Genomic DNA, 17,179 nt, shown 5'->3' on the forward strand with positions numbered 1-17,179 from the left:
GTAGGAAGTCAGTGTCAGTGAAACAGGCGGGCCGGACATGGTAGTAGTGAGTCATTGTATGTATAGCAGGTGGGCCAGACATGGTAGAAGTGAGTCATTGCATGTAGAGCAGGTGGGCTAAACATGGTAGCAAAGTCAGTATAAGTACAACGGGCGTGTCAGGAATGGTAGAAGGAAGTCAGTGTCAGTACAGCAGGTTACAAGGCATGGTAGTATTGAGTAGAAAGTAGGTATCACTACAACGGATATGTCAGACATGGCATATGTACATTTGTGTATGACTACTAATATCAGATCATTCTTGATTACTCAAATGACATCCAGGTTTATAATTTCTTAGGCAAACGTCAGATGCATGTACCTTGCATTGTTTGTGCTTGGATGCTACATGTATCATGAAACAGATCTGGTCGGAGAAATTCATTAATTTAATCAATAGGGGGCACAACTCTTGATTCTTCGATTGTAAATCGGTAACCACCCTATATCCTAAACTTTATTTGTAAGGGGTATAATAAAGACATATTCTATTGAATATATCAATAGTTTTACCTTCGACTTCATGTTCATAGTCGCTTTCTTGCTTCGACGAGTTAGCTCCTTGAATATATTGTATGGACTTCTGTGAAAGTGTGTTAACATGTTCCGTTAAGTTTCTTTTACTTTCTTCTGTGCATGTGAGAGCATGTTCCAAAATGTTTCTTTTACTTTCTTCAGTACATGTGTTTGCATGTTCATTAATGAGTCTTTTACTTTCTACTGTGCACGTATTTGCATGTTCTGTAATATTTGCTTTTCTTACTTCTGAAAACATGTTTGCCTCCTCAGTAAAGTTTTTTGTATATTTTTTTATAAGTGTTTCAGCGTGCTCATCCAGTTTTATCTTCAGTTGTTCTATGTATGATTCCATTTGTGACTTGCACTCCTTGGTCACGTTTTCAGCCTTTCCTAAAGCCTCGTGTGCATCTTTTAGCAATTGACTCATTTCCGCCAAAGAAATAGTGCTCTCTTTTCGTAACTAGAAAAATAAATTGTGAAATAAAAGATACTAACTTAATTTATACAATGTTATATACTACTACTACTACTACTTCTACTACTACTACTACTACTACTACTACTACTACTACTACTACTACTACTACTACTACTACTAACTACTAACTACTACTACTACAACTACTACTACTACTACTACTACTACTACTACTACTACTACTACTACTACTACTACTACTACTACTACTACCATTACTACTACAAAAGCTAGTGATATAGCCAATAGTTTTTATTATTTTTCTCTTTCTTGTTTGTTTAGACGCCACTCTGAAGAATTATGCGCATACAGTACAGAAAGCGTGTTCTTGAACAAAAACACCCGCCCGCGGTGTGCACTATTCCCGAAGGTTTTTTTTCGCGGGGGTTGACACGCTATTTCCCCCGGTGTTGGAAGAATACCCGCTCACACCGCGATCGCACGCTATCTTTACTAAGAACACTCGTGATCATCGCAGGGTTACGCGTTCTTTAACCCTTTCTTACATCATGCACATAGATACGTACATGTATCATCCAGACTCATCTATTCCCCCATAACATACGTATTATCACGACTCTATCGATTTCCGCATGCTTACTACTTTTAACGACTCTATCGATTACCTCATAATTCCGTATAATCACGACTCCCATTATCAAGATCAAAATCTTGTTTTAATGAACGATTAAAGTGTTAAAGAATTGCATAAACTTATTCGGCCGCCATTTTTCTAAAATGTAGAGTGAACATCCGGTTTCTTTTAAAAATAACTATGTAATTGATGTCCAATCGATACAGGTGTATTACAATTGAACATGTGTAAATTACGTTCCGGGATGTGCGCGCATCGGGTACTTCGTAATGTTTTAAATTAACGGCCAATCTACAAGCGTATTTAATTTTAGAAGCGTTTTCAGAAAATGTATTTATAATATTTTGAAAAAAAACGGACGATTTTTTAACAGAAAATAGACACATTTATACGACTATAATATGTATGGGATTTAAATCAATTTAATTCTCATTAAAGTCTTATTTCCATAAGTTTTATCGAGTGCATTTTGCGTTTCAGTTTAATAATAATGATAGTTTCTTTTTTCTGCAATGTAAAATATGGTTTTGCTACGTGACCTACTTCCAATTTGTTTACAAATACGCAGAGAATTTTAACGGTTGATGCAGTTCTTTCCGAAATTATATTTATAACAATAATTAACGACTGTATACATTTTTTTAAACTACATGTATTTGTAAGTCGGAAACGGTGAACACCGCGAAATATAATGTCCTTCTTCGTGGTTTCGCGGTGTTAGTATTTCGCCCAGTGGCCACCGTGACGGCTGACCCGAACATCCATATCGGAGGTCATGTTGGGGGTGGACACAGTGAGGTGAACACCGCGAGGTGATGCGTTTGTTCAAGTGCACGTTTTCTGTACTGCACTTGCCAGCTGTTCAATATGCAGAAAAAAAGTTTGAACTTATCATTAGTTAACCACATCAACATTACATTGCCAACTGTTTTGTAATATCGCGTTCTCTTTTAAATACCGAGTTCACTTTATACAAACTCAAATTCATAACAAAAATATATGTTACCAGATTCAACTTGCTGACCGCATCTTGTGCGTTACTGTCGTTTGCTAGTGTCTTGGAATCATTGAGCAATGTTTCTAGTGTATTAAAATAGTCGTTGAGGTCAGAGTCTGTTACTTCACACGATGGAGAATGTCGGACAGCTTTGCCAATGTCACGCGCCTGTAAAACGTGATTTCAAATAAGGAAACATATGCATAATATGTATATATGCATATGGAATTACTATGGCACGTATAGTGAACAAAAGAACAAGATATAATAGTCTGAAAATACCAAAAAGGCATATTTTGAAATAATTTTATCATGAAGCTATCGTTTTTTTATTATGCATATTATTTAAATACACAAAATGTGTGTTCTCTTTAAAAGTAACGCATGCTATGTAAAGTAGTTACCTTTGTTAAAAGACACGGACCAAACGACATGGGAGCTATGCTAAATGACATCAGGTTATCAAAGTGTTTACAGTTCAAAATTACACTAATGACGCCGTTGTAATCTGTATCCCGAATAGACGTCACTCCAATATATCCATCTGGGGGCATAAAACATTTACCAATTTGCCAGTGATTGCACGCCCATTGCTCAGCACAGGTGTTTTTCCACGAGGGTCCATAGAACCGATGATTGTTCTTAATATGGTCACGAACTGCCTCGCAAATGCTAAGTGGACAAGGTCGATGCCGTTTGCTAGGTGTGTCATGCATGGATATACATGATTTCCCCCCGCGTTTGTTGCATACCCCTTGTGTGGGGCATAGTAATATATTAGCAGTCAAGCAGCTTGTACATGTTGTATTCGCCGACAGACCTAATGTTGACGTGATGTTTTGATATATTCCTGTCTGAAACTGTTTTACTTCTCTGTCAACGAACTAATGCAACCCATCCTTTGTGATGTTCAATGCCAGCCATGCCTTCAACCAGTTCGTCATTTCTTGGACGCCGAAAACATCCCCAAGTCTCGCCATTGTTCACGAATTATTCTCCAACCAATTCATACAAACAATGCTTGCAGACACGTTGAATTCCTGAAGGCCATTGTAATTTCAAGTTCAATATCATATATGAATCATTTCAGACCTGAAAACATACGAAAAATAAAGAATAGTGACAGCATATTGCACTATATTTTATAGAACACAGTGTACATATGGTATCGTTTGTTGTTTGAAAAAAAGAATCGTGCTTGTCATGTTTTTGTGAAACTAGCTGGCTTAAATCGAGCCCATGTATATGCATTATTATAATATTCCTCACAATGAGGTTCCATGTCCTGACGGTTTGTCCCGCATAGTGATTAGAAATGTTAAGTCCTATATCAATATTGTAAGCATGAACTCTCGCGAACAGATCAAAATGTAAAAGTACATTCAATGACGATGAGAATTCTGAAATATGTCGAAACATTTTGAATGAATCATCAAACATGTACGCGATGTGCATTGTATATAATTGCTTTTTGACAACGTTTAACAAAAGTGCGTATTGTTTGGACACGTTTTATAAATTCATTGAAGAATCATTACAGATCCTAATTGTGAAACTTACTCTCGATTTTAAAAACGTTTAACAATACGTACATTGTCATTAACTGTTTTGTTTGCATGAATCTGCAGATGCATTTAATATGCAATATTGCCATTACTACTAAATATCATGTAAAGTAAAAGTATATAGCATAAAACTATTTTTTAAAATAAGTAGTAAATTGTCATACACGTAAAACTTTGCAGTTTCATGTCGGTTTTCCGTATGTCGCTCATCGCATTTTGCGCGAAAATCGATGCATGTAAGGTGCAGGTAAGTGCTATATCTGCATTTACGTTTTTACTGTAAATCCTTATGTCGTGGATTCAAAGAGCAATACGTGTAATTTATCAATTATATATCCGTTAAAATGTGTGAAAAAGGCTTCCTTATCAACAATATCTATATACGAATACACTTTCTTAACGAACAAAACTCATATACATGTAGCCATTGAAATAAACGCTTTACAATTTAATCCACAATAGGAAAATACCGCCGAATTGTCTTTGAACATCAATGTTGAAATATGTAAATTTAATAAACAACATATTGTTTTGCAAACAAACAACATTAAACTGAACGTAGCAGCTTTAAACTATAGGATTGCTGTAATGTCAGAAGGCCGATATCCCTGATAGATATAGTTCAGTATGCAGTTCACCTTAGACATAATGATTAGTACATGCCCATCATATCAATATATACTATTCTTCAAATGCATTGTATTAAGGATTATTTAAACACTTCAGGTCAGGCCTTGGGAGACTTATATTATGTGATTTAAATATTATAATGACAGGCCAATGAAAACCTAAGATATTAAACAATTTAACAGATCTCTGTGTATGAAAGATTCACATTATTGTATTTTTTTCCTGCAGCTGTTTTTTTATTATTATTGCAATGGTTTATTTCGCTTTGAATGTTAATTTTACCATGAACCTTGTAAATAACTCAGCAGTACACATTGTTTTCCCTGTGACACACATTTTTACCATGTTTAATATGATCTTTTTTACCATTACTGTGCAAATATCACAAGTCTTTTTAAATCACGTTGGGTATATGCATGCACTGTATATTAACTGTGTACAATGTATACAGTCTCTTAAAATTCTATTAAGAATGGTTATGTGTGGTTTTATCTAAAATTGCCTATGAAAAAGATGTTAACATGGATGAGACTTAAATAAATAAATACATATATATAAACCATAATTTACTAATAAGAAGGCATGCTACAGCAGCCATTTCAACGTACAGGGTTTTGTATCTGATTTTGGGGAAAGAGCCTGGTCTTTTTTGAGTGGAAAAAATCGGGCGAAACGCCGGATTTTGGGGACAAATACGAAGTTTTAAATGATCAATTTAATATATTTAACTGTTTTTAAAACAAATTCATGGCAATAGATAATTTAATTATTCAATATTTCTCTTCTTTCTACACTGGATCAGGTTAATTAATATAATTAAAGGTTTTGAAAAGATTTTTTTTTTAGATTGTATGTATTGTTTGGGGGAAAATTACGTCTAGGGGAAAGGGCCGATGTCTAAAGGAAAGGGTCGATATTCGACGGGTCTCAAAGAAGGAAATCAACCCTGATGTATCACATTTTATATTATCATAAGGCTTTGAACTGGTGTTAATGAATTCAAACAAATCTGGGTCAGTGTCAAAATTGAGGCATATTTTATATTTACAATGAATAATACATAATATATACATTTCGACAATTATGTAATATATTTTAGTTGGTTTGTACACAAGAAGTATTAAACTAGAATGAACTAGGATTTTATATGTATAATACTGCACAGACATATCTAGACTCAAGAGAAGTTGCAATTTTAATTAAATGTTTGATGCTGTCTTAAATGTCTAACGTTTATGATTGTTAAACATTAGACGTTTTCATATAAATTCAAATTTATAAATCAAGAAGAACTATTTTACTTTTCTCACATGTGTCCACTTTTTCAATTAACGCCTCCCAAAGTTTAAGGGGACAATATGGAGCGAAAAGTCATAGCTCTTAGTCGTAATGTACATTTAATACTGCCAACCATTTACTAAAGCAGTCTCGTGTTCGTCATACAGATTTTCTGTAGGTCGTAGATGTCAACGTTTCAATTAAAATGTAATGCCTCGGTCACACTGTCACGAATCAGAGCTACGAATGCGCTACGATTCAATCGGCTACGAATGCCTACGAAATTGTCAAAATTCGTAGGCCGCTACGATTTTAGTACGGAGCATAACGAATCTACCATCAAATTGTTGGAAAACGAACAAGTAAAGGTACGGACTGCTACTGATCGACGCGATTAAGTACGGAGCGTCACGAATCGGTACGATCAAACTACGAATCCGCTACGGTATGGTACGATTAAGTACGATGCTACGCGAATCAGTACGATCTAACTACGGATCCGCTACGGTCTAGTACGGGTAAGTACGAACTCGAACGGTCCACTACGAAGCAGTGGGAATTGCGACGGACTGGTACGGACAGGTAGGAACGAACTACGATTGAACATTGCGCCCACAACCTCTTGTATTGTCATACACAGAATGCCTCCCAAAATGAGAACATGCAAGCGGCAGCAACAGCGCGAAACAGAAATAATGGAATCAGCCGTGTCTGGGGAAGAGTCTACCTCCTCCATCCAAAACCAAGAGCCGGGTCGTCTTAAAAACCAGTCTTTTATCCACCTCCTCCTTTTTCTTCTCTGACCTGATAAAGTATGTAATTATTGATGTACAAATGTATGTATTGTATGTATTTCTTTTGACCTTGCAGTCAAGGATTACCCATGAAAGTGCAAGCACTTATTTCCATTGGGGTCCTTTGGTTTTGCTGAAGAGATAGCAAGCAGAAGAGACAGTATTGGGATACAAGGAATCCGGGTGCGATACCCTAGCTCTTTGCGAATAGATCCCTTGGTTCTTTTACGTGCTCAGTGTAAAGCACCGATACACGCGAGAATAACCTGGGTTTCATACCAGTACATCTCTAGTTGGGTGGGAAACACTTGAAGCATTTCTGAAATTTCCAGTGCCCCGGCCGGGAATTGAACCGGGGACCTCTTGAATGGTAGACCAGAGTGTTACCACTCGACCACCGCACCGCCAAATATAGAATATGCTTAGGAAAGTATGATTATTTTTGTATTTAATTATGTCGGCTATTAATTGAACATTTATTAAATCACGTAAAAGTAAGAGCAAGATTCAAAAGGCATATGAGGCAGACACTTTTCTGCAAATAAAAAAATGTATTACTAGTTAGTTCCAATTCTAATATTTTCAAAATACATAACCTTTAGCACAAAGCTATAATAGTTATACGATATTGAATCATTATTACCTCTGTGCATATCGTCAAGCAGCTCGACTACGGCCTCTGCATTTTGTGCCATATCAATATCCGGGTGTAACAAATTTATCGCAAATGCAATTTTATGGCGGTTCATGATTGTGAACCCAACAAATGCATGTACGGTTGCTTTATAATTTCAATGATGTATTTCAGTAGCGAGTTATTGTAGTGGACCGTACATGTCCGTACTGTTTCGTGCTTAAATGTAGAACATCGTACAAGATCGTGCAAATTCATGCCTATCCGTAGTACAACGTACTAGAACCGTGGCTTTCCGTAGTATATCCGTGGATATAACCGTTCCGCTCCGTAGTTCCTCGTATCAATCCGAAGAAGTCCTTGAAAATCTTTGGGCCTACGAAAAGGTACGGACGACTACGGTGTCGTTACGAACTAGTACGGTTTTGTACGGACTGCTACGATTACGCTACGGTCGATAAATTCGTAGCAATTTTTTAAACATGTTCAAAATTTGTCAACGGACATCCAAAAACTACTACGACTGATCACGGATCAAGTACGGAGAGCCACGTTCCAGTAAGGATAGCTACGAACTGTGCCGAAAAGTATTCGTAGCTCGTTCGTAGCTCTGATTCGTGACAGTGTGACCGAGGCATAAGAATGAGTACAACGGCTGTTTTCCGAGTCTGTATCATTGGGTGTCGTTATATATAGGTTATGAGTCAAATAAATCAGGGATTCCAAAGTGAGCTACTTTTAGAATTGTGATTTACACTAATTGTCTAAATTTAGAAACTGGTACATCAGTCGTACTTTAACGTATTAATGTAACTATTATATCTCCTAATTCCGCAAACAGGATGATATTTAAATATTAAAATATATAGTTCGAGAAACGTCATGGTATTAAAAATCACGTCAAATACGGTGTTTTCTATGGTATTTAATACAAAACGTACCGTCGTTATAATAGAGTATTGGAAATCGAAACTAGTAAATAAAATGCTAATTCAAATGAACAAATTTATGCGAAGCAAATAATTAGCCACACAAATGATGCTATAATAAATGTACACATATACTTTAATGTAAAAGTCCTTCCAAAAACTCAGATTCGCGCTGATACCGCTGAAAATATATCTGCAAAAATGGCTGACTTCCATTAACGGTAGGTCGCCTTCAACCACGTACAACTCATAGTCACGTGCCTTCCGTTTTGGTACCCGTCTTTATGTCTGATATCAACTACTTATATCCGCGTACAGATAAAACTAGTTCCGTTTATCAAATTTCTTACGTTGAAGGAATATATATTATATGTTTTGCTCTTTTTTCACTAAGTAATATTCAGATAATAATGAAGCGAAAGTTATATTAAAACACATCTATTTAACCGTGCATTTGTGACATTTGTAGTGATCAAAATACAACCAAATCACAACGTTGTAATAACGTTATGTGTTTGCTGGGTAAGCAATTGACTTTTTCAGACGACTTAATACAGTAACGTTAAAAGGACGTCTTTTCGACGTCTTTTAAGAGACGTCATTATTATATCGCTAAAAACACGTCTTTTCGACGTTTTTAAAAAGACGTCATTATCATGTTGCTAAAAAGACGTTGAAAAGACGTTTATTTTACAATTTTCTCAGAGGTCTTTATAGTGTTAAGTTAAAACGACATATTTTTTACGTCTTTTAAAAGACGTAATTATTATCGCGGTAAAAATACGTTTTTTCGACGTATTTTATAAGACGTCATTACTATCTCGCCTAAAAGACGTCCTCGTGATCATAGAAAATATATATTTTCACTCGTGGCTGCGCCACTCGTGAAAATATCATTTTCTATAATCACTCGTGAATTAAAATCGATAATCCACAGAATCCAACAAATATCCTCTATATTATTTCGGTAAAAAGACGTTTTTTCGACGTTTTTTTTAAAGACGTCATTATTTTCCTCGCCAAAAAGACGTCGACGTCTGTAAAAAGACGTTATTATCATATCGCTAAAAATACGTTGAAAAGACGTTGTTTATTTTGCGGCGACGTCGCGACCGTAAAACAACAAAATAAAGACGTCTAAATGACGTCTCATGTTTGCTGGGAAGCGGCGTGTCGTGCTAGAATGTAAATCAAGCTAATCGTGATAGACATGTATGCCTTTAAAATTGACATGTTTTACACATGTTTTACATTTATAGTCAGGGTGTTTTTTTTACTAAGAAAGTGACACCGATATTCGGCGTCTTCCCCTACCAGAATTTTTCCCCTCAAAATACAATTTCCCCACCAAAAATATAATTTTTCACCAAAATTTAATATTTTCTTTCAAAGAAATGTTTATTTTTCCTTTGGGCATTCGACAATTATCTCATTTGCACCAAGTACAACGATCTCGCTCTCTCTCTCTCCAGACGAACACAAGAAATCTGGGAATCCCAGTTATTCTAAATATAGCTCTTAAATTACGTCATGTAAACTGGGCAACTAATCGTAATAATCATGTGACTATTTTACTGGATACCGGTCTTGCGCGAGAAGGGTATTTCGTCAATTAATTACCGGAAACCAGTCGAATTTTCATCCGGGCTATGTGCACGCCAAGATATAAACGTGAAAACAGAAAAAATGTCTCACAATTGGCGTTCTTACACAAACAAAATGAAACGTTCGGACTCGAGGCATTTTTTAAGAAAGAATCATCAAAAACCGTTAAAACCCAGCAGAATTCTGAGGTAATCAACATCGAACATTGTGAAAGTGAAAGTAGAAAATCGGCAGCTGCCGCTCCTTTCCCTTCCAATACTGTAGCAGATCAAGATCGTCAACCCATTCATCATGAAATTGAAATCACAAAATTGACATCGCCCCCCGACCCCAGTACAAAAATATAGTTGAAAACATTTCCCATTATTAGATCTACACCTGCAACTTTATTAAGGACTTTGACTTTAATACATGTTAAATGTGTTTAAAAACAAAAAGGACAGAGACATGCCTTTTTTGATGAGTTATAGACATTGAAATGAACAGTTTTTATTTTTTCCCCTAATATATCTCTTTCGCACTCTTTTTTCCCCTTTCACCCAACGTCCAGCCTCTTCCCCTTTCTCTAAAAAAAACCCCTGATAGTGGTCAATAGTTTATATAACACGTGCCTCAAACTTAACCGTTTTTTATTGACTTAAATTACCTTAAAACTTATATGCCATAGTGCATTCAATAATTCATTAAGTAGCAAGTTTTTTAATGTTTAAAAGAGTAGTTATTTTTGGCTTCCCGCTCATGTGCACTTGGCACAAATAAACCGATCCTAAATTAAAGGGGTTAGATATCGTTATTCACACAAAATGACTTCAAACATATGTTCATAACGGTCAATAGATGTTTGTAACCTGAGATTAAGAAAATATCCACTCCGTAAACATCATTCATCAAACAAACAGCACCTTCTGTGGTTACACATATTTATATAAAAGCCATTATTCAAACATACTAGCTATCACATATGGCTGAATAGCGTTATGTCTGACGAAGATCATATTGCAGGTAGCAATAATCCACACCTTAACTTGTCAATGTACGACGTGTGTGAACTTTTAAAATCGTTGTAAAGTTTATCATTTTCCCGATGTATAATACTTGCGTTTTAAAGTACTGCATTCGAAATTACCCTTATTAAACGCTGTTAGTAACAATACCGTTACGGTCAGTTTATGTTTTACGGGTAATTAGCTATTGGGATAGCGCCGGACTAAAGCACATGCGTTTAACTTAAGTAAAATTACATGTTGTTTCGAAGGCATTCGGTATTTTAATCGCATCATCTAAGCATTTATAAGTAAAATTTGATTATGAGTCGCTGACATTCCAAAGGGATAAACATGATAATCACTGTTGACAGTAGTATTAAATAGAACGATTGATCATACATTTTACTCCGATGAAGTACAAAGTCATAACAAATATTTGTTTTTGAATAATTATTTTACAACACACATACCCTATTTGTTAACGGTTGCTTTGTCTTCATTCAATCTCATTTTCTCCAATTTATATTTTTTCCAAAGCGAAACAAGTTTCGATTTGATTCAATTTGTTTGTTAGGTGTGTCAACTTCCGATTAGGTTAGTTTACACTTACTCCAATTTGCATGGTGTAATTTTATGGAAAGGTCAACTTTTAAGGCATTTCTGTAGCCATTTGGTTATTTCATATTGTGCAAGCCAATTTAAAGATTAATTTGTCTAACATATCGTATGCGACTTATCAAAGAAGACATCAGAACAGAAGAATACACAGAGGATACAGGAAATAATCGCAAACGAGTTGGGCCCGAGAAAAGAAAAAAACTGTGCAAATAGAAAGGGACTCTTCTATTGATCATAATGTACGACGGGACACAAAATTATTAAGACGGGTGTAACTTATAACGCGTAATATGCGCAATTGTAACTAATTGGCATTTCATATGTGACCATATCGTATTTTTACTATACTTTAAAATAATTATGTCGGTCGAGTCCACTCTACATTTAAATTATACGAGACCGGTTTCTACGCTCGAGTGATCATTTCTATTGTTAGATTAAATTTGATTGGTTCATAACTTGTGTAGTTATCCTCGAGGATTGTAGTGATGTGTAAATCACATTGACCACATGGTTCAGAGCGGGAAGACGTGCTTTTCAGACATCTTTGTCACGCACAACATTCTTTAATTTAATCTTCTTTCGTAAAAAGTTTCACCGATGGACGAACGAGAACTGTAAGAGCGAAGAGGTAGCAGTCAGAACTACATTCTGATTGCTGAATTTCTCTCTTCAAGACTTCAGTATATAACGAATATTATTTATGATGAAGTAATTTAATATTTAAAAAATATGTATATAGTCTTAATCCCCCCCCCCCCCCTGAACTCTGGGTTACACATATAGAGCCGTTAATTAATTACTATTGAAAGCATGCAGTAATTGCGCAATAGTCTATTCCGAGCTAAGGTCCGGGATTCCCTAAAACAGTTATAATACCATATAAAAATCATTAATTAGAAAACAAATCTTTATCTAAAGGGCCCCCGCCTCTCCTACCCAATGCTGAACTGTTGACTACGGCATTACAGATTCCAAATATAATATGAATGGAACTTCAGAAGCATCCTCAGGAAAGAAAAAAAAAGTATTATCTGCTAGAAAGTTATTAAAGGCAAGAACAAAACTGGGTGGCTCACCAGTACTAAGCACACATACCAACGTTAGTTAATGAAACTGGCATGCTTCTATCAGAGATACATTGTGCAACGCCAAAGAAACAAGACCTCCTCGGTCGGAGACTGAGGCCCCCCCCCCCAAAAAAAAAAAGCAAGAGGGCATGAAAGGCCCAAAGTCGCTCACCTGAGATAACACGATATTATTGGGACAAATCTTCTGACCAAGTTTCATGAAGATCGGACAGTAAATATGGCCTCTAGAGTGTAAACAAGATTTTAATATAGCCATATAAGGAAAATTGCCCCGCCCCTTGGCAGCCATGTTTTTCAAGCAAACATAATTATTTTCGAACTCATCCAAAATATCATTGAGACCAATCTTCTGACCAAATTTCATGAAGATTGGACTATAAATGTGGCCTCTAGAGTGTTAACAAGGCAAATGTTGATGCTGCACGACGGACGACGCACGACGGACAAAAGGCGATCACAAAAGCTCACCATGAGCACGTTGTGCTTAGGTGAGCTGAAAAAAGGGCCCTGACACAGAATTTCTTGTGTCACAGTGACCTCGAACTTTGAACTAGTGACTCCAATTTCAATAGAGGTCATTTACTGTCCAATGCACATGTGAATTATCAAGTCAATCGGTCAATGCGTTGACGAGTTATTGATCGGAAATGATTTTCACACTTATTGTGACAGTGACGTGACCTTTGACCTAGTGACCCCAATGTCAATAGGAGTCATCTACTATCCAAGGCCAATGCACATGTGAAGTATCAAGTCAATTGGTCCCTCCGTTCACAAGTTATTAATCGGAAACAAACTGGTCTACCAACAGACAGACAGACGAACATCCAGCAAAACAATATGCCCTCTCTTCTTCGAAAAGGGGGTATACAGTCCTACTCGGTTACTCCTTTCTCCATAGATTCAACAAGATCAGGGCTAATCTATTTAACTGTTCAGGGGTCATTATCAAAGTGTTGTGAAGCGCTGATCACTGTTGGAAGTGATAACATGAGGGGATTTATTGGCCATATCTCATTACAAGATACTGGTGTAGAATGCTGAGAGTTAAACATTGCTCACACACTAAATGAATAATTTGATTGTAGAAAAATACAGGGGCATGTATTTTAATATCAAAGAGTATCAAAGAGTTAATATTAATTAACTAAAGCACATTTTAATGAAGAGCATCGTACTTGTATTTTAATGATCAGGATTAAAATATAAAGAACAGATCAGAACTTGTACATAGTTTATTATTGAATTGAACAACGTGTTAATTATACTATGTTATGGAAAGTATATATATGCGAAGAGTATGTAATAATCTCAAAGCATAATTATAATTATGTTATATCAAATTATAATGCAGATATATTTCATTACACACAATTATCAAATTATTCAGAAGTAAACAATTGAATATTCCTTATTTTTTCAATGTACATCTAATTATGTTCATATAAACAAGTTGAAATAGCATAAATATTATGCCACATAAATTTTATAGAATTCTTAGTGTCAATTTATAATAATAGAATGATAAGCTTCTATATACATATATATTTAGTACTGCCATTATTGTAACCCAAACTTTTCTAGCAAGGAAATTTCATGGAAAAAAAATATTAATTTAAACACCAAATACCAACTTCACCTTTGTAATTCACATAACAAATGTTCACATAATATACATACCATGCAACTATGTTACTAATCAGTAAGTTAAAAAAACAATTTTTTTAACAAACAACTTTACAGGAATTATCAACATGAGTATCCAGCATGATATTTGCTAGTGGAGTGTTGAACTGGACTTAAATTATATAATTAAATGAATTAATTAGATGTAGTCTCCTGTGGTTGATAAATATTAAATACCAAAATGTCCCAACTTAAAGATCAACATGAATTTTGCATTGATCTACTTCAAACATATTTTCCATCTGTGTACTGGTTTATCAAACATCGTGTTTCTTTCTGAAAAAAAAACAAGAACAATAATTTATTGTTTAAAATTCTTCTCTGTAAAATAACAGCATGCTTGTATTTTTGTACACTTATTTTTTTAATATGTAACCACTTACACACATAAATTGTACATCTATTCAGATTCAACACATAAATTCCAACACTATGTAGGCTAGCTACATTAAGTCATTCGAAAGGTTGCGCCGCTACGGTACCTGATCAATTAGATTATATTAATGATTACTACTAACGATAACTAACATTATGTATAAACTTATCGATATCACATGGGTTCAAACCCTTACAACTTCCTACACAATCAAAATAAAACATTAGGTATATCAGAATTAAAGTAAAATGTAATTATGCAGCATAAGGCTACACAATTTAAAAGCAACATTTTTGCTATTGTCGGCATATATGGTATCTCCTTCTCTCATAAAATGCATTTCAAAGAAACACATTTTCCTCCAGCTTTCTTCAGTAAACTCATTTTTGTAAAATGAATTTAATGTTGTAATGTCTTTTTCCTCAATTTTAAGTTCCGACAAAAGGACTTTAGATAGAAAATCAGCATTACCTATACGTATATGTTTGTATATCTCTTTTGTAGATGTAATGGGGGTTTCCTCTGACTGTTTAACTAATATCCCCTTAACTTCCTTCGTAACCTGTCTACACACTTCATATGTGTCGCGATATGACATACAGTATTGCACTATATGCTCTCCAGTTTTTTAATAAAGGTTTTTTACACTGTGATCTTTTCCTTTCAACCAACTGAAAATGTTGCCACTTTTAATTGCTGGTTCATCACCACACATATTGCTTTTTAAGAAATGCTTTGAACTCATTAAAGATAATATATTCTGAATCATTTTCGTCAAGCTATTCTAAGTTCCCTCAGTGATGGAATATGAAAAGTCATTTTGGTTGTCAATCTGAAAGAGTACAGAAAACTATCTTTTAAAATCATATAACTTCTATTAGTTTTAATTTCAATCATTTCATAACATGATCGGTGTTTGTTACATGTCAAATTTAAAATCTAACAAAGGTGAACATAAAATTAGTTTACTAACAAATTTCAAGCTTACCTGTTTTATACATATAAAAAAATCAAAATAAATGTTGTATTGGCTATTAATATTTGGCACAACTGCTAATTACACTGTTCGATAACTCTCTGAAACATGTTGCAGCAGATTCACATTTGGCCAGATATAACACCTGGGTTCATTTATTATCGCCAAGCAGGCTGTTGTCAGCCTGACAGGGGAGTGTGTTTTATGACCACAGAACAGTTAACACTTATTAGTTCTGCTGATAAGCCGATGGCTAAAATCTAGCGGTCTTGGGAGTAACTGAGTAGAGCAGGTCCGCACATAAGGCTGTCGTGAAGACGCAGCGAGACCTGTAAATAAACTCTGACATTCACACACACAGTAACTGAGTAGGCCTGCCACATCTTTCATCGTTGTGGCTAGTCTGAGGTCGTAGAAGGCAAAACAAATAATACTATATAGACGCTACAACATGTCACCACATTAACCTACTTGGTGACACATGGTTACTTCTGAAGTCAACAACAGCCTTCAGACACTCGTTGTACGCTGCTGTTAGTTGTTGATCATGACTCTCGACAACAGTGAGACGGAAAAAAATAATAACAAACAAAAACTCGTCCTACGATATACAATTATCCAGCGCTTGAACATTATTCATTTAAGTTAATTGCAATTTCATATACTTATTTCTCAGTCAGGATCATTTCCTTCTTCATTTATTATTTCCTTCTTATCATCAGTATATCTCGGAGTAGCTTATTGGCATAAACCGCCCAAAAAGTGCTATTGCGATTTCTAGTATTTTCTAACTTATGAAATCATTGCTGATCGATGAATTGATATATGGCTTCAAGCATTTTTATGTGGTTATTGCTCTTTTCTGTTAGTATTTACATACAAAATCAAACTGCAGACTGCATTGATTTTAACAGTTTCTATATTAGTATATATAAACCTTTATATTAATATACACATAATGTACCAATGGTGTAATATAAAACCATAAATAATACAATATACAACCTTGCTCTATCAATTTGTCTTGTTTTAAATATTCTTATGGTCAAAACAACTTCACAAAAGTGTTGTGTATTAAATATATCTAACTTTCTATACCATCTAAGGAATTGTATTTTTTCTCAGAAACAAATATTTTATTAGAATGATGCTGAAACTTGAATATCTATATAATAAATCCCGCAAGTAATAAATCAAGTCATGACAAAACAGTAACAGTCAAGTGTTACATTTAGCTTTTAGGCAGAGAGACGATTGTTGCACAAGAAAAATGCCGTCTCCTCATGGTTGTCATTTGTGGTGAGTTGTATTAATACAACATTTTGACAAATTAAAAAACCAAATAAGCTGTTCATGGTAATCGAACCTTTCAAGTGTGCCTTG

General features: G+C 35.1%; 1 protein-coding gene across 7 annotated transcripts in view; it reads right to left on the reverse strand.

The window, feature by feature from the left end:
- LOC127869070 (uncharacterized) overlaps nt 1–11,660 on the reverse strand; it is a 19,221-nt gene extending 7,561 nt beyond the window's left edge. The window contains exons 1-4 of one of the 7 annotated variants that reach the window (XM_052411352.1): nt 11,520–11,655; nt 3,033–3,720; nt 2,638–2,796; nt 553–1,018 (exon numbers count right to left, since the gene is read on the reverse strand). In XM_052411352.1, the coding sequence (XP_052267312.1) occupies nt 553–1,018; nt 2,638–2,796; nt 3,033–3,344 (937 nt within the window). In that variant the 5' untranslated portion in view covers nt 3,345–3,720; nt 11,520–11,655. Of the gene's footprint in view, nt 1–552; nt 1,019–2,301; nt 2,490–2,637; nt 2,797–3,032; nt 3,721–8,593; nt 8,843–11,519 lie in introns of those variants that run through there. The other 6 variants (XM_052411355.1, XM_052411354.1, XM_052411353.1 and 3 more) reach the window with 6 other exon arrangements.
- Nucleotides 11,661–17,179: the final 5,519 nt, after the last annotated feature.

Source organism: Dreissena polymorpha, chromosome 2, assembly GCF_020536995.1.
Source record: "Dreissena polymorpha isolate Duluth1 chromosome 2, UMN_Dpol_1.0, whole genome shotgun sequence".
Classification (NCBI taxonomy): Eukaryota; Metazoa; Mollusca; class Bivalvia; order Myida; family Dreissenidae; genus Dreissena; species Dreissena polymorpha.